This window comes from Palaemon carinicauda, chromosome 15 (assembly GCF_036898095.1).
Source record: "Palaemon carinicauda isolate YSFRI2023 chromosome 15, ASM3689809v2, whole genome shotgun sequence".
NCBI lineage: Eukaryota > Metazoa > Arthropoda > Malacostraca > Decapoda > Palaemonidae > Palaemon > Palaemon carinicauda.
In genome coordinates this window covers 46,050,272-46,076,209 of record NC_090739.1, presented here as the reverse complement: position 1 = coordinate 46,076,209, position 25,938 = coordinate 46,050,272, and the positions used below count along the sequence as shown (strand labels likewise).

General features: G+C 38.8%; 1 protein-coding gene across 1 annotated transcript in view; it reads left to right on the top strand.

The window, feature by feature from the left end:
* Window positions 1-25,938, top strand: part of LOC137653938 (uncharacterized) — a 138,237-nt gene that overhangs the window by 91,663 nt on the left and 20,636 nt on the right. The window contains exon 3 of the mRNA XM_068387569.1: window positions 14,049-14,224. Coding sequence (XP_068243670.1) covers window positions 14,049-14,224 — 176 coding nt within the window. The remainder of the gene's footprint in view (window positions 1-14,048; window positions 14,225-25,938) is intronic.

The following is a 25,938-nucleotide window of genomic DNA, read 5'->3' as shown; positions in this document are numbered from 1 at the left end:
TTTCAAGTGAAATCTTCTATAAGATTCCGAAAGCATGCACTAGACTCAAACCAGCAACCCCTCCGATGCCCATATCGTGGTCTTTTGACAACGTCTTGCACTATGCTTCGAATATGAACAATGAGGATTGCACCCTAAAGGATCTAACACAAAAAGTGATATTCCTGTTCACTATAGCCTCTGGGGCTACAGTTAGTGAAATAGTGGTCTTATCTGGGAACGAAGGCCATATTCAGTTCATAGAAAAGGGAGAACTGAACCTTTTCCCCGATCCTACTTTTCTCGCCAAAAATGAGCTGCCCACCAAAAGGTGGGGTCCTTGGAGAATCTTCTCTCTGAAGGAAGATGTCTCTCTATGTCCTGTAGAGTGTCTTAAGGTCTATCTTCGAAGAACTTCAGACTTAAAGGAGGGACAGCTCTTCCGAGGCGAAACCTCAGGATCAAACCTATCCCTAAAACAACCAAGGGAAAAACCCGCCTACTTTATTCGCAGAGCGGATCCTGACAGTACACCCGCCGTTCACGATCCAAGAAAAGCGGCTTCTTCGTTGAACTTCTTTCAACACGTGGACTTTGATAGACTCGCTCATATACGGGTTAGAAATCATCCAGAGTCTTCTAGAAGCATTATGAGAAGCAAGTGCACGAGATAAAACACTTTGTGGTGGCGGCAGGTAGTGCTATAAAACCTGTCGTCTAGTGCTGCGATGAACAGTGAACTGTTTTGGGACTTAACAGTGTATTGGGTGAACAGGTGTTAGCACCCTCGAGTGTAAAACCTTCTAGTGAAATCATTATGGTGATTTACGGACTGTTCTATATAGGTGCAGAATCTAACCAATAACATCAGTGCCGTGTGAACGTTTGTACAGTGTTGAAACATATCCAACATCTAAGTGAAATCAAACAATTTAATTTCACAAAATTGAGTGGCATTTACCAATAAATTAATATATGTATATTCTTCCATTACAGGTTGAAAATATATATATACCAAGATGTTCATATATGCAGGCTAGATTCCTTCTATTGATACATTACCAATTGTTTTTATATTTCGTCTATGAAAATAAAAAACTAAAATAATGTATTTGCGTCTTCTTCATCCTCAGAAGTACGAATAAAATTGTCCAGAGCCTTTCATTTTCCTAAAAGAACAACCTGGTAATCTCAAGAAGTTTCCCTCTTGTTCTTACAGAAATACAAACTTTGAACCCTTATAGTCGAAGTCGACAATTTCCCGGCAGGGGGCATGAAGCCCTAAGTTAGTTCCAAACTTAGTGGATACGACAAATAACGGTAATGTCATATATATAAGGTCTAGGAGACCATATAAGGAACTCGTTCAAAGTAAAGGCACTTATACAAACCCACAGATATAGTATTTTAAATATTAAACTTAGCCGGTGAATATATAAATAGCTGACGTCTCCGACGGTCGACAGATTCCAAAAACTCGCGAGCGATCGCCATGAAGGCTTCCGGGTGTGCCCACCAGCGCCGACTATCGGCCAGATACAGTGAACCCTCGCTACTTCGCGGTTCGACCATCGCGGATTCACCACTTCGCGGATTTTTTCCATAACCCATATATATACAGTAACATATATATATATATATATATATATATATATATATATATATATATATGCATGTATTTATGTATATATGTAGGTATGTATATGTGTGTATATATATATATATATATATATATATATATATATATATATATATATATATATATATATATATATATATATATATATATATATATATATATATATATCTATCTCTAAAGTAGGAAGATGTGATGTAGTTCTAAGGGAATAGTATGGGAAATATGTCTGGGTAATAAGCAAAGCTCTACCTCCAGTTTGTTTCTTCATTATGATCAGAGATAAATGTAAACAAAACATTGGTTGCCATTTTTTATCGTGCTTTTTAGCGTGTTTAGGAAACGCATGATATAAAATTGCCTTTAATATTTGTGCCTGTTTTAGTTTAGGGTACTGTAGTACATGCATTAAGTGTTCTGTACATTAACACGTTGACTGCGATTGGCAATATTGTGAAACGGCCCAATGGGCGTTCTCTTTAACACCAATTAAAATCAGTAACCAGCTAGCTATTGACGTGAGAATTGTTATGGTGTATCCATGAGGTAAGCCGAGTGCTCAGCCAGTGTAAAAAGCGTGACTTTATGTGGTACACTTCGCCTGACATAATAAAAGTCTTCATTACAGGCGTTGTGTACCTAATATGGACATAATAGATGTGGTCATATATGGCTCATGTCGCCCAAAATGATTAGAGATAGTTCTACTGGCGTTGTGTGCCGAATATGGTCACACTTTGGGTGTTCAGTTATGGTGCATATCGCTCAGACTGATCTAGAGAATTACCGTATGCAACATGTACCAGACGTGGCTCATACTCAGTGTGACTAAAAGGCACACATTGCCCTGAATGATTGCGCACACACAAACACACACACACATATATATATATATATAACACCTTTGTATGTTTTCATATGTGCACATAAAATTTGTAGTACACACGTGTGTATATAGGAATATATATAAACATTCACTTGAATATAATACATATAAGATGTACATACATGTTACAGACACACACATTAGGAAACATATATTATAAAGGCTGTATTTTTGGCAATATAAATTTGTATTTTGCATAGATAAACGTATTTACATACAAGTAAATTATTTAGGTCGTCTTCAGTTATTCATATATATCTGTCCATCTGTATATGGTAGCCCATCTTTTTGTACCTGTCTCTCCATGTATATACATACATACATACATACATATATTCACACTTATGCGAGAGAGGAATAAAATGTGGAAAAGAACTCTTCCTTATGTCTGTATAAGAGAATATATTATAATATAAAATATTAGAAAATAAGATAAAGGAAGTAACAGAAAAAGGAATGGCACATACACACACAAAATTGGTAGTTTATATATACATACACACACACACATATATAGATATATATATATATATATATATATATATATATATATATATATATATATATATATATACACATATATATATATATATATATATATATATATATACACACATACATATACTTGCATAAACAGGCTAATATACAAATTACCCATTGTCCCAATATGATGAAAAATTAACATCCCAGAGAATATTTGAATTCTTGCCTTCCTTTTAGTACCATATGTATGTATGTATATTTACTGTATGTATGTATGTATATGCATATATATATATATATATATATATATATATGTGTGTGTGTGTGTGTATGTATGTATGTATGTATGTATGTGTATGTATGTAAGTATTAATTTCTTTTGTCATTTCTACTTATTCCTTTATATTATATATATACACACTGTATACACACAAAAGCGTACATATGCATTCAGAAAAAATTCCCTGACTGAAGCTCCTGGCCCCAAAGCCAAGAAAAGAAGGCTTTGTCGTTCATGTTATGAGATACTGTCACAAAATAAAGGAAGTTCTGTAGCTCAAAAGAAAGCACGAATAGTAAACACATAATGTGAGAATTGTGAGGGTAAACCTTTCCTTTGTCTCAGTTGTTTCAACTTGAAACATTTAATTTGAAGAATATAAATTTGTGTATTTTATTGGTTTTTCTTATGTAGAAGCAAAACATAAAAAAAAATCTTAATTTTATACTTGTACTCTAAATACTACGATATCCTTCATCATACATGGATATTTTTTCACCAAGAAAAGGACACATTTTTTTTCAGAAGTAAAATGTTTACCAAACTGATTTATTTTTCTATTGAATTTATATAAATGTAATCTAGGGTTAAAAGGATAGCTTTTTTTATTGATCTAATGATAATGTTTTCTATTGTTTTACTGAAAGAAAGAAAGAATTAGAAAAAAAAAATATGCCCCTTTTGCCAGCATGTGAAGATTATTTTCAGTAATAAATTAAGTGTTTAGTTAATGTTTTAGTTGATTTTAATTAATTTCCAATATATTACAATAATATTTTGGTAAAAAAAAAGCCCATTTTGATAAAATTTGGATACTTGAAAAAAATATTTAATTCTTAGCATGTGTACCACAGAGGGTACACTTCGCTCATTCAGAGAGTCCCCGGTGAACCATATGTGGAGCACATCGCAGTCAACGTGTTAAAGGGTAGTTTGTTAACAGTACTACGTACAAGGGAAGGTTTTAAAAGTCTGAATATACATGTTGAATAAATAGGTAAATATGGTGTCACTACTTCGCGGATTTTCACCTATCGCGGCCGCGTCTGGAACCTATCTACCGCGATAAATGAGGGTTCACTCCGCATATACTTCTCAACCAAACCAGTTCTTCTCTGTCGGTGTTAAAGACAACACTGGTTCCGCTCGCGCTTGACCTCGAGTTTTCTACCGATTGGTGAAGTACTTGGTTTTGGTTTTATTGCTTTCGCCGTGTTGGATTATTCAATACTATCTTCAAAAGAAATGCTTTTGAAAGGAGAGGAAAAGTTTTTGTCCTTGCTTTTTTAATCTCGCTCTGGTTTTTCCATAGAGGAAAGATGGCCGACCCTTCCCTCAGTGTACGGAAGTGTGTTAAAGGCTTTTAGTAATTATTTTATCACTTTATAAATTATTGTTGATATTTATAGATTTACCTCTATATATTTTATATCTCACCCGCCTTTATTAGGCCTCTTCGATTAGCTTTCCATTTATACTAAACACCGAGATAAATTTTATGTTTTTTGTTTATATGCGGCCTTTACCTATTCTTTGTAGGCGGTCCTGACTTGGAAAACGAAGTTAAACAACGTTGAGCCCATTCAACTTTTATTTTTGTTTAGATAAAAACAGTTGCTCTGTAAGAGTGATGAGATGAATATTTTTAGAAAATATTTTAAGAATTTTATTCTTTGAATAGTCTTCGTGCTGTTTTTCAAAGATGAACTAACGTTTGGTTTATTTATGCTACGCAGTTTGCGCTCTATCGTCACGATAGAGAAAGAGAGAATCACGGTTTCACTTTGCAGAAAGAGTAAATCGATTTGGACGTTTTTTTTCATTCTTCTTTCAAACTGAAGTTTTTTAGATACTAATTTAAAGGAACATGTTAATTTTCAATTTCTTAGTCCTTTCAGTTTTTTCCTTTAGTCAAATAACCTGTTATTGACGAAGAGTGAGTGAGCCATTCTCTTGTGAGTGACAAGAGAGAGAGAGAGAGAGAGAGAGAGAGAGAGAGAGAGAGAGAGAGAGAGGGAGAGAAAGAGAGAACGATCCGATCTTTATTCTCGTCCCAAGTCTCTGTACAAGGAGTTTGGGAGCGAGTAACGTTGTTCTCGATTCAGATTTTTACTCTCGTCCCAAGTCTCTGTACGGGGAGAGAAATGATAAAACGTTTTAGTTTTTATTCTCATCCCAAGGCACTGTACGGTGAGAGATTGAAAACGTAGTCCTTAGTGAACTAGTTTTTAGTCTCATCCCCAGTCACTGATCTTTTTAACTTTATGTATTTCCATTTTATTCGATATATATGTATATGTTTATTGATTTTTGCATGTGTGTTTCATTTTTTACTAATGTGCTTACATTATACGACTCATTTCGCAACTCTAACCTTTTGATTTAAGGGAGAATTGCGTGCTTCAGGTAGAAATCAGCTTTATTCATGTCTAATGTGAAATTATTAAAAAATGCGATATCAGTGAAGAAAGTGCAAAAAACATGTTCTGTGTTGCGGAGGGTTCGTTTGTTCGTGCTTGTCGCTTGCCTAGTCCGAGACCTCTTTCAGGCTCCCCTGCACCAGGGAGAAGGAATGTCGTAGGACCTAAGGGAGTGAGGGGTGTAAACCAACGAACAGACGTTCCCTCAAAGGTATCAGACGTTGCTCGTCAAGCACGTCCTTGCCATAAGACAGGAGAGACGAAGTTTCTCCTCGTCTTCCGATGATTTGTCTCTTTAAAAGCCTGGGCGTAAGGTTTCGAGACGGTTGAAATGTTTATTAGTTCCTTCAGAACAAGTTCAACGTCCTAGCTGTAGTCATCATGGGAGTCCCGTTCATAGCGATGACGTTCATGTACAGACGTTTGTGCCACAGACTCGACGTGACGTTGAGCGGTAGACACCGTAGACACAACGTGACGTCGAGTGTCAGTCACCGTAGTCACGATATAGCATCGATCAGCAGTCACCGCTGTTACTACGTGACGTTTGAACGTCAGCCACCGCAGTCACAGGTTGATCCGAAGTTAAGTGTTTTGCAAGATATGCTGTTAAAGCTTTCTTCTTTAATAGAAGCTTACGATCCTGTTCCTGTGCGAAAGGATCCTTTGCTTTTTGTACGTCACGGTTCTGGGATACGTGATTCGGGTCTTCAACCTTCTAAACGAGCTTTGTTACGCCACGCTGACGTTATCCCTAGTGACAGCTTTGCTGTTAAACGAGATGCGGAGCATAAATCTCGATGTAACTTTGATCGCTTTGAACGTCAGCCACCGCAGTCACAGCGTGACGTTGAGCTGCAGACACCGCAGACACGATGTGACGTTGAGCGGTAGACACCGTAGACATGACGTGACGTCGAGGGTCAGTCATCGTAGTCACGGTATAGCATCGAACAGCAGTCACCGCTGTTACTACGGGACGTTTGAACGTCAGTTACTTCTGTCACGACGTGTAGTAGAATAACATTCTCTGCAGTCACTACGTGACATCGACCCTCCAACTTTAACTTCTGTTCATATACAAGTTGATGTAGCCTGTCAGGCTTTTCCTTCACGTCATTCTGAATATAAATATCCTCGCAAGACTTTAGATTTATCAGATGATGTGCCTTCTGAAGAAGTTGATGACCCCCTTTCAACTAATGTACCTTTGGGGAGTCATTCGGAAGAGGAGTATCCTAGGATGGTCCAACAATCCCTTGTTTTATAATTATGAATTTCTTTAGTGAAATTTTGTCCTACTCGTTTTGTAACGGCTGCTCTTGGCATGACTTTCTTCGACTCCTACATTTACGAAGTCAGTTCTCTCTTGTTCTTCCAAGAGAGCCATGCTCTTACTGGGAGACTGGTTGGAATCCAGGAGAAGTTTAGGAAAGTCTGCTTTTGCTTTTCCTCCTTCTTAATTAGCTTCTCGCTCGAGCGTCTGGTGTGACACAGGAGAAGTTCTCGGCTTGGGAGTACCTGCCTCTGCCCAGGGAGACTTCTTAAGCCTAGTGGACTCTCGTCGTCTAGCCATGAGACGCTCCAAGATTTTATGGTCTGCTTCAGAGCTAGACCATCTCCTGTTAGGAGTTTTTTCGAGCGTTTGAAGTATTTATTTGTTGGATTGGTCCCTGGGAGCCTTAAGTAAGAAGGTCTCTCCAGCTGTCAATGTATTGCTGTACAATTATGTCATGCATGAACAAGGCTATCAGGGATAGCTCCAATGATCTGGCAGCCACGTTCACTGCAGGAGTACTTAAGATGTAAGTGCGCTCAATGTGTTCATTGTCAAGACAAAGTTCACGATGAAGACTACCAAATCTGTCTTGGCAGCAGTAAGGGAAGGCGACTGGATGGTCTCTCTCGACCTTCAGGATGCATACTTCCACATCCCGATTCATCCAAACTTTCAACAACATCTGAGGTTTGTGGACGGGAAAGTAGTGTACCAATTTCGAGCACTGTGCTTCGGCCTCATTCCTGCTCCTCTTGTTTTTACAAGGCTCTTGCAAAATGTAGCAAGCTTTCTACATTTTTTGAGGATTCAGAGCCTCCCTTTATTTTGACGACTGGCTAATCAGGACGTCGTCATTAAATCGCTGTCTGGAGAGCCTCTAATGGACATTAGACCTAACCAAGGAGCTAGGTCTCATAGTGAACGTAGAGAAGTCGTAACTTACAGTACTCCATCCCAGACTATTCTTTATTTGGGAATGGAGATACAGTGTCGAATTTTTCGGGCCTTTTCGTCTCCCACAAGAATGGAACAAGCTCTGTTAAAAGTCCGTCACTTGCAAGAGAAAAACAGTTGCTCTGTAAGAGTTTGAATGAGCCTCGTGGGAACTCTTTCATCGCTGGAGTAGTTTATCTCTCTGGGGAGACTCAACCTTTGCCCTCTCCAATTTCACCTAAACCATTGGAACAAGGAGAAGGGCTTAGAGAGTATCTCTTTCCCAATCTCCAACTCAGTCTAGACATGTCTGACTTGGTGGGACAGCAACATCAGACTTCGAGAAGGTCTTTCTCTTGCGATCAAGAACCCAAACCATGTGTTGTATTCAGATGCATCGGATTTGGGTTAGGGAGCTCCACTGGACAGTCTGGAATACTCGGGTCTTTGGTCCACGGATCAGAAGGAACTCCATTTAAGGCAAGTAACATCTCTCTTTTGACGAGATTCGTGCAAGGAGAAATGAATGTCTTGGCGGACTGCCTCAGCAGAAGAGGACAAGTCATCTCCATGGAGTGGACGTTGCACAAGACTGTGTGCGAGAAGCTATGGATGACATGGGGTCAACCCACCATAGATCTTTTGCGACTTCACTGACAAAGAGGCTCTCGAATTACTGCTTTCCAGTTCCAGATCCAGAGGCAGCCCACATAGACGCTTTCCTGCTGGACTGGTCTCACCTGGATGTTTATGCCTTTCCACCTTTCAAGATCCTAAACAAGGTGCTGCAGAAGTTCACCTCTCACGAAGGGACCAGGTTGACGTTGGTTGCTCCCCTCTAGCCCGCGAGAGAGTGGTTCACAGAGGTACTTCTATGGCTGGTAGACGCTCCAAGAAGTCTGCCGTTGCGGATGGATCTCTTGCGACAGCCTCACGCAAAGAGATTTCATCAAAGCCTCCCCACGCTTCGTCTAACTGCCTTCAGACTATCGAAAGACTCTCTTGAGCTCGAGGGTTTTCGAAGGAGGCAGCTAGAGCGATCGCGAGGGCTAGAAGATCCTCTACCATCAGGATCTATCAGTCGAAATGGGAGGTATTTAGAGACTGGTGCAAGTCCTCCTCTATTTCCTCTTCCAGTGCCTCTGTAGCGCAGATTGCGGATTTTCTGCTCTATCTGAGAAACGGTCGCTCCCTCTCTGCATCCACCATTAAAGGCTACAGAAGCATGTTAGCTTCTGTTTTCAGGCATAGGGGTTTGGATCTTTCTAATAACAAAGATCTCCAAGACCTGCTTAAGTCCTTCGAGACTTCCAAGGAGCGTCATATTTCGACTCCTGCTTGGAACTTGGACGTGGTCCTACAGTTCCTTGTGTCAGACAGGTTTGAACCATTAAATTCAGCCTCCCTGAAGGATCTTACCCTCAAGACACTTTTTTTGGTGAGCTTGGCTTCGGCTAAAAGGGTTAGTGAGATACATGCTTTTAGCAAGAACATCGGCTTCTCCACTAATAAAGCAGTATGTGCTCTTCAACTTGGTTTTTTGGCCAAGAATGAACTTCCGTCTCGTCCTTGGCCTAAATCATTTGAAATCCCCAGTCTTTCTGAGATTGTGGGGAATGAAGTTGAAAGAGTGCTGTGCCCCGTTAGAGCTCTTAAATTTTATTTTTCCAGAACTAAACCGCTACGAGGTTGTTCAGAGGCTTTATGGTGCTCCGTTAAAAAGCCCTCTTTGCCCATGTCTAAGAATGCGTGGTCTTATTTTATTAGACTTTTGATTCGGGAGGCACACTCTCATTCAAGTGAGAAGGATCGTAATTTACTTAAAGTCAAGGGTCATGAAGTTAGAGCGATAGCAACTTCAGTAGCGTTTAAGCAAAATAGATCCATTAAAAGTATTATGGACGCGACCTTTTGGAGAAGCAAGTCGGTATTCGCTTCATATTACTTGAAAGATGTCCAGACTCTTTATGAGGACTGCTACACACTGGGACCATTCGTAGCAGCGAGTGCAGTAGTGGGTGAAGGCTCTACCACTACATTCCCTTAATCCCAATATCCTTTTAATCTACTCTTGAAATTTTTAATCTTATTTTGGGTTGTACGGGAGACTAAGAAGTCTTTCGCAATCTTTTTGATTTGGCGGGTGGTCAAAATATTGTTTCTTGAGAGCGCCCAGATTAAGGGTATTGATGAGGTCCTGTTATAGGGGTATTCACCCTGGATATAGCAGCTCCTGGGAGTCTTTCAGCATCCTAAGAGGATCGCTGGGCTTCGTGAGGATAGCGGACTAATGAGGCAGAGTAATTATCAGAGTCAGCTTCCTTACGAGGTACCTATACTTAAGTTTGTTTTTTGAATAGTTGTCAAAAAATCTTGAGCATATACGCCTTTATTGTTTTAATACTGGTCTCTACCCACCACCATGGGTGTGAATCAGCTATTTATATATTCACCGGCTAAGTTTAATATTCAAAAATGATATTTTCATTATAAAATAAATTTTTGAATATACTTACCCGGTGAATATATACAGTGATACCTCGGTACTCGACCATAATCCGTTCGAGATCCGTGTTCGACCTCCGATTTGTTCGAGTACCGAATTTTTTTTCCCCATAAGAAATAATGGTATATATTCTATTCCGTTCCCAAGCACTCGAACAGGCCCAAAATATTAATAAAACGTGTACCTAAACAACAATAATTATCTAAATGTGTATGAAATTGGTCAGAAAATCCTATAAAACAATTTTAAACCATTTACTGTACTAAAATAAAACAATTTTAAACCATTTTCTGTACTGTAGTGAACATACCTTTGAGCAGCGGTTCGATGGCATACAGGGATGGATGTGGAGAGGATGGAAGGGGGAGGTTACTGCTTGGAAGGAGAGTCCCCTTCCATGATGTGGCGGGGTAGTTCTCCTTCAGGAGTTGTTTCTCTCTCCAATGAAAGGGTGGGCAGATCTATTTCAGGGGTTTCTTCTCTTCTTTGTCTCTTCTTTGGAGGAGAAACAGGCTTTGATGTAGCAGCTTTCTTTTCTTTTGTGAAAAACTGGTCTATTGTTAATTGTTTCTTCCTCCTCTGCAGTATTCTTCGAAAATGATACATGACACTATCATTAAACATATGCACTGCCCGGTTTGCTACTGCAATTTCTGGGTGGTATTTTTCAGCAAAAGCCTGCACATCTGCCCACTTGGAACAAATTTCATTGATGAGAGAACTTGGAACATCCTCCCTTACCTCATCCTCTTCTGAAGATTCCTGCTCCACAATCAGATCCTGCTGCTGTTGTTGTTGCAGGTGCAACAATTCCTCCACAGTCAACTCGGTAGAATGGCTTTCTACAAGCTCATCAATATCATCCTTGTCGACCTCAAGCCCCAAACTCCTGCCCATGACAACAATTTCCTCAACGACATCAGTGTCATCAGAAATTACAGGGGTAGCAGTGCTTGGACCCGCCTCTGGTTGGAAACCTTCAAACTCCCTCTCTGTGACACATGATGGCCACAGCTTACGCCAGGCAGAGTTCAATGTCCTATAGGTCACACCTCGCCAAGCTTGGTCAATCATGTTAACAGAGTTGAGGATGCTGAAGTGTTCCTTCCAGAATTCCTTTAGGGTCAACTTCGTGTCACTGGTCACTTCAAAACACTTTCTGAAAAGGGCCTTGGTATAGAGTTTTTTGAAGTTTGAAATGACCTGTTGGTCCATGGGCTGGAGTATGGGAGTAGTATTGGGGGGCAAGAATTTGATTTTGATAAAGCTGTATTCTTCTTTCAAGTCATCCTCGAGACCTGGAGGATGTGCAGGAGCATTGTCCATAACCAGAAGACATTTCATTGGCAAGCTCTTTTCAATGAGGTAAGCCTTAACCTGGGGGGCAAACACTTCGTTTATCCACTCAGTAAAGAATTGTCTTGTGACCCAAGATTTAGTGTTCGAGCGCCACATAACTGGTAGTGCACTTTTACAAATATTATTTCGTTTGAACACCCGGGGGTTGTCCGAGTGGTACACTAACAAGGGTTTGATCTTGCAATCGCCACTTGCATTTGCACACAGCAACAATGTTAGCCTATCTTTCATTGGCTTGTGACCTGGCATCTTCGTCTCGTCCTTGGTAATGTACGTATTGGCTGGCATTTTCTTCCAAAATAACCCAGTCTCATCACAATTAAAGACTTGTTGTGCGATCAAATTTTGTTCATTTATGTACCGATCGAATTCCCCCACGTATTTATCGGCTGCAATTTGATCCGAACTAGCTGCCTCCCCATGCCTAGTAACACGATGAATACCTGTTCTATTACGAAACTTTTCAAACCAACCCCTGCTCGCTTTAAATGTAAATGAATCACTTTCACTGGTACTCGGACTTTTCTTCACTAATTCTTCATAGATATGCAACGCTTTTTCACAAATGAACGCTTCACTAACACTTTCCCCGGCCAACTGTTTTTCTTTAATAAATATTAAAAGCAACTTTTCCATCTCCTCAATCACTTGTGGCCTTTGCTTAGTTACCGCCGTAACTCCCGTTGCAACATTCGCCTTCTTAATCATTTCTTTATGCTTTAAAAACGTAGAAATGGTCGACTTCGCCATTCCGTATTCTACCGCTAAATCGGACACTCGTACACCATTCTCATATTTCGCTATAATTTCCTTCTTCAACTCGATCGTTGTTCGCACTGTTTTCCTCTTCTCCTTCCCCTTAACACTCATTACTTTCTTGGGACTCATTATGAAAGCTAAAAAAGCAATTAAAAGCACTGAAAATCACTAAATCACAACGAATGCTGATCGCGCGTTGTCTGAGTGACGCTCTCGAGAGAACTGATGCTTCCCGAACAAGCGAGAGTGGCCGAGATGGCGCGATCATCACAAAGCCCATGCGGTCGTCACGTGTTCGGCTGGTCGAGTACCGAATTTTTGGTCGAGCACCGCAGCAAAAATTTCTCGAAAATTTTGGTCGAACTCCGAATTGTTCGAGTATAGAGTCGTTCGACTACCGAGGTATCACTGTAATATTAAAGGCCCGATAGAGACCCTGCGGACTGAGAAGAACTGGTTTGGTTGAGAAGTATATGCAGTATCTGGCCGATAGTCGGCGCTGGTGGGCACACCCGGCAGCCTTCATGGCGATCGCTCGCGAGTTTTTGGAATCTGCCGACCGTCGGAGACGTCAGCTATTTATATATTCACCGGGTAAGTATATTCAAAAATTTATTTTATAATGAAAATATCATTTTTCAAGTAATTTTCTGGTAAACTTCCATCAGGACGACATACCTGAGCCCAAAAAACGGATTTTGAGCAAAGCGAAAAATCTATTTTTGGGTGATATGGCCATATTATCCTGATGGACCCTCCCTTCTTTCAAAAAGAGAAAAACAATTATATAATGAAAGACCCCCACCCGAAACTACTCTATCTGCGGCTATTCCTGCTTAAATGCAACAAGGAATAAGGTGCCGTAGTAGTACAGGGAGGGGATCCACCGGGTACCTTGATAACGGCTCCCCTTCATTTCACCACTCTTCCCCCTCAAAGAGTAAAATTTATTCGGGGTGAAGATTGCCATGTGTCATATAAAAAAGTACGTCCCCTGATATTATGCGATATCCATAAAGTTATATTAAGGATACTCGTGCCAGGAGTTAGAATTCTGGATACCTATGGTTAATTCTCTTGGAGTATCACTGTAGCTAAATATCCCTTAGAAAGCTGCCTAAAGGAACCTTCCATCAGGACGACATGGCCATATCACCCAAAAATAGGTTTTTCGCTTTGCTCAAAATCCGATATATAGAGTTGGCTGGGTACCCCTCAGCCACCCTCAGCCTACCCGCTTAGCGGTTAGGCAGGGTTGCCACCTCGTACTTTACGTCTAATGGCTACCTTCCAGCTTCGCCGAAAGATAATCCAAATAAATAGCTCCAGGTTCGTATTAGTTAGGGAAAAATACAAATTATCTCTGAATTTGTCATGATTAAATAATAGGAAATGCATTTTATATAAATTATAGATTTTAATGTAAATTTTGTCACAACTTGAATATCTACTCAGATTTATTTAGTATTTCAGTTATATAGATGTTAATTGATATCCTGTTTAAACTCATAATAATAATAATTTACAGATATAGTAACCTTGATGCAGGAGTTAGCATTGACATATAAAGGAAGATTTTGTGAAGAAGCATCATCATTGAATAATATGCAAGATGACCCAATGTTGAAGAGACCTCTTGATTACTGTGTTTTTTGCAAGAAGAATAGTGAGCATGCTACATTTTATAGATCACATACATTACGGGTAAGTGTTTAGCAAAAGGATACAAAAATTTACTACTGTAGTTTTTGTAGTAATATTGTGGAAATACTTTTAGTTATAGAGGTATTTTATAGTTGTTCCTATATGGATTAAAACCCTAGTCCTTTAATAGGAGTATCATTTCAGTACAGCAGAAAACTCTGCTGTTGAAATTTATAACGAGTCAAAGTTAGTTATTTGTGGATAGTTGGGGAAGCCACTTTGACTTCAGCCGCTGAGAAGTACAGACTTATTTTGGTCAACAAACTTTGCATATCAACTATTGTTCTGTATATGCAGTTTGATTCTGTGTGCATGTTATAAAGAAAACCCATGTGGGTATGCAGTCTTGCCTTTGAATTTCTGGAAAACATTGCGTGACTTTCATTAGCAAGCTTGCTGTTGATTCCTATTCTTTATCTCCTACTTGCATGGGGCCATAACTTTATGCAGTCCTCTCCTTCTGAGGAGTGAGGAGTGTAGGTTCTACCTCTAAAGTGAAGAAATAAACAGGTTATCCTTCTTTCCCCCCTGGGAATACAGGCTTCTGATCCTTTTCCATCATCCTTCTCATGGGGAATATGAAGGAGGATGATGATAATACTCTAACCCTTGAGAAATATCAGAGTAACATTTTGATATCTGCATCCCCTAGACGAGCAAATCTCTTCTGCTCTCAGCAAACCTAAAAATACTTTCCGATTATACTGAGCGACTACGACTTGAAGACATTATGGCTGTCTTTAAGATTAGAAGGTATTCCTGCAAGAGGGAGATTCCAATAAGCCGTAGCTCTATCCAAGGCTAAGTCTACCTGTAGAACCTACTTCATCTGCTGCACCTGTAGAAGAAGCCCATAGTTCACCCAACATAGGATTAACTTCTAGGTCATAAAAGGTTAAGGGAACCGTCCGCTATGGTGTTTGACATAACTTTAAAAAATTGAAAATCGTTTTATTGTTTCTATGTATGCAGAAACATATCGTACATGCTCTCCAGAAGTTTCAGCCAATTATTTCTACAAATAATGAAGATATAGCGGTCTTTAAATGGTGACGTCATCCTTACTGCATCGTCTGCATGACTGACTTTGACAGAATCGTCTTTGTGTGTTTATTTTTGCATATATATAGCGATTTTTTCACTTATTTTTCGAAATCTCGTTCGTCTGGCATAGATGGAAGGCTCTGGTAGAGGGTAGGTGAATGCAAACTAAATCTACATGAAGAACAGCCAGAGTTTCCAAAGATGTATAGAAGTTATAATGTATGTGTTTGTTTACTTGCAGTTCATATGTACATTGTTTTCACAATGTCCTTGTAACTTTATAGCAAGGCCAATGTTACCTAAGGTTGTAGAAAGAACAAAAAGTAAGCAGGGGGGGCAACAAAATGAACCAAGAAGAGAGAGAAACATGAAAAGAGTACAAAGCTGGAACATTCTAATTAAAACTCTGGCAACAATGAGAAGCCACTGGCAACTCATGACACCCATACACCAAGTGTATTAGTAAACATAAGGTTTAAATACCTCGTTTAGGGAGTCTTCATGTAGGAATAAACAATAAAATTACACAGCAAGGTTATCATTATAATGAAATCTCGATTTTTTTTTTTTTAAAGAAAAAAAAAAGCAAAAATTTATTGCAAATCTTTGGAAGCTAATAACTGTAAAAACATACTTATTCATACTTAGGTACACTTTTCTCACTTATTTGTTGTTCAATTTTAGAGAGAAAGATATTATTGGAAAGAAGAATAAAAATACCACACTTTTGTGTAACAATTTTTATTTTCCTTTTTCTCTTTTTTTTTTCATAGATTATTTTACGTCTACAGTAGACGGAGAAAATTAAGAAAATAAATCATAAAAAAAGAAAAAGGAAAATCGAAAATCGAAAATCTCTCACACAATTATTCGATTTATAAAGAAGTTTTGATGGTATGATGTTCAATACAATTGATGTCATATTAGTTGAGAAAATATACCTAATATTTATTTTAAAATCATGATTTTCGCTAATAAATAAAGAAGTTTTTGATCAAATGACTTGAAATCTTCATATGATGAATGTATATGTCTAAAAATTGTGTATTTTGAAAAATTAGAAAAAAATGCATGGCATAGCGGACGGTCCCCTTAATGGCTATCTTTTCCTTTGGAGGCTCAGTCAGCTTTAAGGAAGAGCATATGGCCACATTTGCCTCCTAACCCATTACTGGCTATGCCTTCATTTGAGAATCAATCTCCTGAAGAAGACATCTTTTTCTCCCTAAAGAATCTTCCTTCTTTCATCACGGGGTGTACAATTATGTCCTTGGAGGAAGAATTTCATTGTAAAGGTATTAAGTCTTCCTACGGGAAACAAAAAGTTTGTAAAGCACGATCCCTTGTGCGTGCATGCGGTCTTTCTTTTGAGCACTCATTTGGATTTCCCTCATATATGCATGAGCGTGAAACCTCCTTGGAATGTGCATGCGCACCAAACAGCGCATATTCTTTGTTGGATCATATGCCTAAGTGTATACATGCCCCTCTGTGCACACTCACTCGTGATTTGGAGCAAATCTATAATAGAAAGCAGTCAACTCATAGTTGCCACCTCTCTGTACTTTCACGCTATCTGGAGGTAGAACAATCACCTGTTGATGTGCACCTTCTATTGAAAAAATTCTGGCTTATTAGCCAGTAAAAATGCATTCACCAACTTCATAGAAGTTTCCCTTATGGCTCTCAAACTGGGGAATAATTCTTTCCTTGTTTCTATTGAAATTTCTCCATGTTTTCTGTTCCTTATTTTACTTCAGCCTCCTTCATATTTTAGCAACTGTCTCCCACCTTGCTGCCCAACTTCTCTTCCCCTTTCCACTGTAGATTTTTTGGAAGGGATGCCATTGCTGGGATTGGAGTTTTTTTCAAACCCAATTGTGGGTGCTGTGTGGTCTGACCAACTACTCAATAATGTTTTTACCAAACGAGTGTTAATATTCCCATATTGGTACGCGAAACTATCTCTTGCAGAAATTTGACCCTCAGATTCCAGGAGAGGGCTGGTTTATTAGAGATACCACTTGGCATTCTGTCCAGTTTGCCTGTTACTATAATAAAAAGTGGGGATAATTGTATTCTTGCTCCTAGTCCCATCAAGCGAGTTGGGCTTACACTTGAGCCACTCTTATCATAGTGGTAACATCCTACTGTGGTGGTGTAGGGAGTGGGAATTTTGGTTTTGTCTTACAGATGTCATTGGTGGATGAATTAATTCCTTGAAATGCCAGTGGGATCATGAGGATATCATTCTAACATTTTCTTTCTCTTAAACTATTTCTCAATTTGTTTTGTTCATTTTTATGATTATTCCCATTCCTACCCCCAAATAACAATGAATAACAATGTCATCCCTACCCCTGGACCTCCTGATGAGATTTAGGCTATATATTTAGAGTTGAAGCTCCTAATTCAAAGTCATTCACCTATAGTGGCATGTCTTCAAGAAACTGTGTTAGGTGTTCTTACTCCATGACCTAGAGCAGTGATTCTTAACCAGGGGTGCTGCGAGGCCAGTTCTTATTGGCTGCGAGAATACCTATGAATGATTATAGTTTCCTAATAAAGTGGTAAAGTTGCAACAGACTCAAGGTCAAGGTACACGTATGTGATTTACACTGAAATGAGAAATTTGTTAGTTTCTCTATAATCAGGTGCAAGAACTGACTGTATATTTCAATGAACCTAGTTTTGTTCAGATGCTTGCCTGTTTGGCTGATGTTTTTTTAGCACGTGATAAACTCTCTCTCTCTCTGCATTCTCATTATGACTGCAAGTGAGAGATGCGTTGTATTCAAAGAAAAACTTGTCTTTTGGGTTAAGCTAGTGAAGATGGGGCATTTAGTCAATTTCCCCTGCCTGAAAGAGAGTCGGGGAAAATGCTACGCTGCATTCAGACTTGATGCAAAAATTGTTAAACATATGCAGATGCTGTTACTTCTTGTGTGGAGAGCTACAAACCTGTAACAACTAGATCCTGAACACTTTCATGCAGAATTTGGAAGATGTTGATGCTAACAGCAGCATTAAGGAAGATCTCGTGGACCTGAGACACAATCGTGGAATCCAAATGGAGTTCACTAATGATCAGCTGGAGCACTTCTTGGCTTCTCAACTGGAAGCATGTACAAGGAAAGAAAGCTTTTGAAGTGTTAGTGCCTTTTGCAACTACTTACTGTGTGAGCAAGGATTTTCTTGTTTACTTTACATCTAATCAAAAAGCAAAAACCAGCAAAATTCTGAACATGACATGCAAGGACTATTCGGTACAAAGACACCAAGCTTTGATGCTACTCTTATCATAAAGAAAAAAAAAAAACAGCCGCAAAGTAGTCACTAGGGTTGCGTTTGCTGTGCATTGCAGGCAAAATAATGTAGTTTCATTGTAATTGATATGTAATCTGGATTTTTATCCTGAAAAAGTTGAAGCTATATGAATGAAGATTAAATAAAAAAAAAAAAAGGTTATTATCAGGGCTGGGCAGTCGGAGTTGGAGTTGGAGTCGAGGCCAATTTATGGACTTGGGGAGTCGGAGTCGGTAAAATTCCACCGACTCCGACTCCTCAAAAATGAAATTTTTGCGCTGGAGAAATATTCTCTTTTGGTATCCTAAGTCACATTTTTTCAAAGTCGCTCAAAAACGTTTCATATTACCCGCCGTTTTCTTTAACGCCCTCTCGAATAAAGGCAGTCACTGGGAAACACATATAGCTCCTGCCATCTTTCGTCCATAAGCCAAACCAAAACAATGATATTATACATGCGATAAGCTGTTCTCTCCACGCACGAGTCTCTGGACATTAAAGTTTATTTCATGATTAACTCTTCATTTAATCACCATTAGCCATTTAAAAGGTAAGAGTTGTTACTGATTCATTGTTTTATGCATCACGTATATGAATAATCTTAGAATTAAGTCATTATTTATATGTAAACATCTCGAAATGACGGGTGTTTTGATTACAGTTTCGTGTAACCTAGGAAAAGCTGAATCCGAGAAATTACGTGAAATGTTTTCATTAAAACAATTACTTACTAGGCTAGTAAGCTAGTAACGATGAAATGCTATTTTGACTAATAGGCAACATAAAATAAGAAAATTATATAAAAATATTTAATTATTCTTATTTTCTTTTAAATTGGAGTCGGAGTCGGTTCTAAATAATTATATGAGTCGAAGTCGGAGTTGAATGTTCAGAGTCCCGACTCCCCAGCCCTGGTTATTATCAATGCACATCACATCAGCTTTGTATTTCTGGCATTTTTTTATTTTCGCAATTAGGCGTAGAGAAGGAATGCAAGAACCGACTGCTTAATAAGGGGTGCATTTACTGAAAAAGGTTAAGAATCACTGCCCTAGAGAATGTCTTATACAGAATACCATGTAATCTTCACGGAAGAACTCATAACAAAGTCCCATGTATGGTCACCACAACATTTCCCTAAAACATTTGTATCTACATACAATTCTACAAGCATAAGCAGTCCAAATAGATCTAATTTGGAAATATACCATATTTTCACTCCATTTGCCTCCTAATGACTGTATCTTTCATGATGATGTGGCAGAGGTGATAAACCAACTCCTTCAACCATTTCTTCTTGGATGTGGTTGTAGTGGCCTATTTTGATAACGTCCCTGACTGGTGATAGCCAAACTGGGGTTCGAGTCCCACTCAAACTCATTAGTTCTTTTGTTCACTACAACCTCACCATCCTTGTGAGCTAATGATGGGGGTTTTGAGGGAGCCTATAGGTCTACTTGCTGAGTTATCAGCAGCCATTGCTTGGCCCTCCCTGGTCCTAGCTTGGATGGAAATGGGATTTGGATGCTGATCATATGTATATTGGTCAGTCTCTAGGGCATTGTCCTGCTTGCTAAGGCAATGTCAGTGTCCCTTGGTTGTAGGCTTACATGGGTTTCTCACTTGAAGGCGTTAAATGCGAAATGTCTTGAGGCTCTGAATATTTTAAAAGTTTTGTCCCATACATCATGGGGGTTGGGGCAGACCGCAATATGATTTTAAAATTATACAAGCCCTTAATTTTTTTCAAAAATTAGTAATGGATGTAAAATATACTCCTCAACCACCCCAAGCTGATTAAATAGATTCAATACATCATGCTGATACAGTAGAACCTTGACATACGAATTTAATTCGTTCCGTTATCATCGTTGTACAGTATATCAAAACAGTTGTATCTCAAAGCATTTTTTCCCATAAAGAATAATGTAATACCTGTATGTATTAATCCGTTCTAGCGCTATGAAACCACACCAAACCACAGCAAAATTACATATAATATACACAATTTATACACAAATAAACGAGTAATAATACACATAATGATAAAATAACATAATGTGATAAATGATAATAAATGTTAATAAGATCAATAAATAAAAAAGTAAGTAATTTTACTTAGCATAACAAAAGATGACGTGACGCCAGCAGGGGGGGGTCAGTTATGGAGGGGTGGCAGGGTACGATTTGTTCTCTTTTTATTTACGTATGTACACTAATATCTACGTAATATAACACAAATGAAATAACATTGCTACCCTAATTTTGATTTACTTTCTTTAGTTCTGTAAACACTTGCTCATCATCACCTTCATGTCTGGCCTTTTTGGCCTCACTTTCCTGACTTTCATCAATTTCAGGTCTGGGCCTATCGTGCCAACTCTTTGGGTTTTCTTTATTTTTCGCGATTTTGTTCATCTTCATTTTTTAGCATTCATTCGTCATTTTTATCCAATAAATCATTCTAAACGCCTTCTCATCCCTCCTTCTACGTATTCCCATTCCTATTTTTCCTTCCTTCTCGCTTTTCCCAAATTCATTGATTTCGCTAATTTATTTGATTTAACGTAGATTTGGTTTAGGGAATGTGCTACCGCAAGGTCCAGACAATCTGAACACATGCACGCACGCTACCTCCAACCCCTGTCTCGTTTATTTTGTCATTTTGTTTCGTCCTTGTTTCTCACTGGCGTTTTACTTAACTGTATCCAATAATAATGCATGTAATATTCACATTTTAGTATCGTATTTATAATTAAAAACATAGCGAATTATAATCTTATGCATTGTTTACATTCAAATCGGGTGATCAACCCTGCCTAGTCCGTCGTCAGCCTCAATTTTCGGATCAAATAACTCGCTTATTAATAAGACATGCTACCGCCGATGCACGATATTTTATAGTTTTTTGCTCTATGGTGCTTGATTATACAGTGTCAAAAAAGATTTAGCAAAGAAAAAAATATTTCATGTATTAGAGAGAGAGAGAGAGAGAGAGAGAGAGAGAGAGAGAGAGAGAGAGAGAGAGAGAAATCATTCATATTTCTCTCTCTCACTAGATATTCTATTTCGTTTTGAAAGCATCAATGCATTTTCGAGATCATTTTCTTGGGTTTTTTCGTATCACCTGCTTTGTCTTTAGCTTTGGGACCCATGATAAATAATAAAATAGACAAAATAACACGAAAAATAGGCATGAATACAACGAACTACACAACGAAGTGTTAAGGATGCAGCAACAACAAACAAACAGACTGAACGCAATCTATCGGTGGCCTATAGAACGTATCACATCGCAAAATCGTATCTCAAATATCTCGTTATATATCAAAGCATATATTTTCGAAAATTTTCTGTTGTATCTCAAAACATTCGTACAGTGATACCTCGGTACTCGACCATAATCCGTTCGGGATCAGTGTTCGACCTCCGATTTGTTCGAGTACCGAAACCTTTTTTCCCATAAGAAATAATGGTATTTATTTTTATACGTTCCTAAGCACTCCAAAATGCCCAAAATATTAATAAAACGTGTACCTAAACAACAATAATTATTTAAATGTGTACGAAATTGGTCGGAAAACTATATAAAACAATTTTAAACCATTTACTGTACATACCTTTGAGCAGCGGTTCGATGGCATACAGGAATGGATGTCGAGAGGATGGACGGGGGAGGTTACTGCTTGGAAGGAGAGTCCCCTTCCATGATGTGGCTGGGTAGTTCTCCTTCAGGGGTTTTTTCTCTCTGCAGTAAAAGGTCGGGCAAATCTCCTTCAGGGTTTTTTTCTCACCTGTTTCTCTTCTTTGGAGGGGAATCAGGCTGGGATGTAGCAGCTCTTTTCTTTTATGAAAAACATGTCAATTGTCAGCTGCTTCTTTCTCTTCTGCGCTATTCTTCTAAAGTGAGACATAACATTATCATTAATGTAGGTATTGGCTGACACTTTCTTCCAAAATAACCCGGTCTCATCGCAATTGAAGACTTGCTGCGGGATCAAATTTTGTTCCTTAATGTATCGGTCGAATTCAACAACGTATTTTTCAGTTGCCGCCTGATCCGAACTGGCTGCCTCCCCATGCCTAGTCACACGGTAAATACCAGTTCTGTTCCGGAATTTCTCGAACCAGCCACTGCTTGCTTTAAAAGTAAATGACGAATCACTTTCACTAGTACTGGCACTTTTCTTCATCAATTCTTCATAAATATGAAGAGCTTTCTCGCAAATGAAAGCTTCACTTATACTTTCCCCGGCCAACTGCTTTTCTTTAATAAATATAAGGAGCAACTTTTCCATTTCCTGAATTACTTGTAGCCTTTGCTTACTAATTGCTGTCACTCCCTGTGCAACATTAGCTTTCTTTATCACTTCCTTATTTTTCAAAAAGGTCGAAATGGTCGACTTCGCCATGCCATACTGTGAGGCTAGATCAGACACTCGTACACCATTCTCGTATTTCGTAATAATTTCCTTCTTCAACTCGATCTTTGTTCTCACTGTTTTCCTCTTATCCTTCCCCTTATCACTAACTTTCTTGGGGCCCATTATCGGCAAAAAAAGACAATAAAACGCACTAAATCACAATAAATTCTCAACACATGTTGTCGGACTGACGCTCTCTCTTGAAATGATGCTACCCGACCAAGCAAGAGTAGCCGAGATGGCCGCTCATCTCATTCGGCCACGTGTTCGGCTGTTCGAGTTTCGATTTTTTGTTCAAACACCGCAGCAAAAATTACTCAAATTTTTTGGTCAAACTCCGATTTGTTCGAATTTAGAGTCATTCGACTACCGAGGTATCACTGTATATTAGGGCAATCGTATGTCAAGGTTCCAGTGTATCAGATTGTCCACAGGAGCGTTTAGAACTTCGTCTATCTCAAATCTCCTTGTATTGTTGATGCTGGAGAATTACGTGTAGACCTATACCAAAAGTCTCCTATTGTTCGGTATTGGTTTAGGTTGCAAAGACTCCCTAATTCTTTAGCATTTCAGACTGCAAGCCTTGTAAGGCACTCTACATATTTTGAGTTGCACCCAAAATCTCCTCAACCTTATGGCTTTCAGGTGAAACAGTTATTAAACAGTCTTGATATAATTAGAAGTAATATGCTTCCATTTAAGGTATTATCAATGCCTCCATGGAAATTACCAGAGGTATCTTTTTGTAAATACTTTATTGGAGTTAAAAAGAATATGACTAAGAATCCAGGTCTCTTTTTATGAAACATGTTTCATTGTAGAATATAGGGGATCAACTTTTCTATATACTGATGGCTACAAATCTGATGCTAGCGTTGGATTTGGAGTACATGGTAATGGTTTTAATGGTAGAGGTGCACTTCCTCTCACAGCTTCCCTATTTACTGCCAAACTGTATGGCATACTAACCGCTATTGAGAAAATAGCATTGGAGAAGGAGGGTAATTTTACCATTTTTAGTGATGCAAGGAGTGTCCTTCAAGCTTTAGAAGGTTTTAATTCTAGTAACCCCTTAGTTTTAAAGATTTTAGAATGGCTTTTTATTATGAGACGGGGAGGTACAATGGTTCGGCTTTGTTGAATTTTGGCTCATGTAGGTGTGTCTGGGAATGAGAAGGCAGATTTACTGGCGAAGAATACTGCATCCGAGTTGCTACCAAAAAGGTATCCCATTCCCTGTAATGATTTCTTACTTAAACATCAACAAATTGTTTTGTAATAATTGGCAACAACACTTTGATAGTCTAGATGGCAATAAAATAAGAGAAGTAACAAATGTCATACCGTATCTCCTTGGAGGTATAACATGATGCCCCAGAAGTGGGAGACGTCTCTTTGTCGTCTCCACATTAGTCACACTCGGTTGAGACGAAAGTTTCTGCTGAAGGGCCAACACTAACCATATTGCGACAACTGTTTGGTACTTTTAACAGTGAGGCATATGTTGACTGAATGCCCCAATTATAATAACTTAAGAAATATATATCTGCTTGAGGTGAGGATGGCAGGTTCATCCTTGCCAAGATTCTTGGACATGATGTGTCCTACTATGCGAGCGGCATTTTTAGATTTATTTCAGCAGGTCTTCTGAAAACTATTCAACTTTTATAATGACATGTTAACTCTTATGGTTTTAATTGAATATTCTTTTATTTTTATATAAAATAAATGTTATTGGCATCAATGACCTTAGATGTCAGGATGCCAGAAAACTTTAAATCAATCAATCAATCACCCAGAGCTTTCTTCACTTCATCCATCCACCCAAACCTTGGCCTTCCTCTAGTACTTCTACCATCAACTCTTGCATTCATCACGTTCTTTAGTAAAAAGCCACTTTTCATTCTCTCAACACGGCCAAACCACCTCAACACATTCATATCCTCATTAGCTGCTAAATCATTTCTTACACCCTTTCTCAACCTCACTACTTCGTTCCTAACCCTATCTAAACGAGATCCATCACCCATGCTCCTCAGACACTTCATCTCAAACACATTCAATTTCTGTCTCAGTCAATTTCCTTCCCCATAACTCTGATCCATACTTCACAGTTGGTACAATCATTTTTTTTTCATACAGAACTCTACATTCATGGCTAACCCTCTATTGTTTACCACTCCCTTCACTGCCCCCAACACTTTGCATCCTTCATTCAGTCTCTGACATACATCTGCTTCCACTCCACCATTTACTGCAACAACAGACCCCAAGTACTTAAACTACTCCACATCCTCAAGTAACTCTCCATTCAACATAATATTCATCCTTGCACCACCCTGCCTTCTCGTGCATCTCATAACCTTACTCTTACACACATTAACTCTCAACTTCCATCTCTCGCATACCCTCACAAACTCGGTCACTAAACGACCAAGCTTCTCTTCCGAGTCTGCAACCAGTACCGTATCATTTGCGAACAACAATTGATTTTCCTCCCATTCATGATCACTCTCCTCTATCGACTCAATTCTTGACTAAGCACTCCAGCATTCGTTCATCTCTCTCACCACACCATCAACAAACAAATTGAACAACCATGGCAACATCACATATCCCTGTCTCAGCCCCACTTTCACAATCCTCACTTCATTTCCTATCCTAACACATGCTTTACTACCTACGTAGAAACTCTTCACTGCTTGCCACAACCTTCCACCAATTCCATATAATCTCATCACATTCCACATGGCTTCCCTATCAACTCAATCATACACTTTCTCTAGATCCATAAACGCAACATACACCTTCTTGCATTATGCTAAATATTTCTCGCATATTTACCTAACTGTAAAAATCTGATTCATAAATCCCCTATCTCTTCTGAAACCACCCTGTACTTCTAAGGTTGCATTCTCTGTTTTATCCTTATTCGTATTA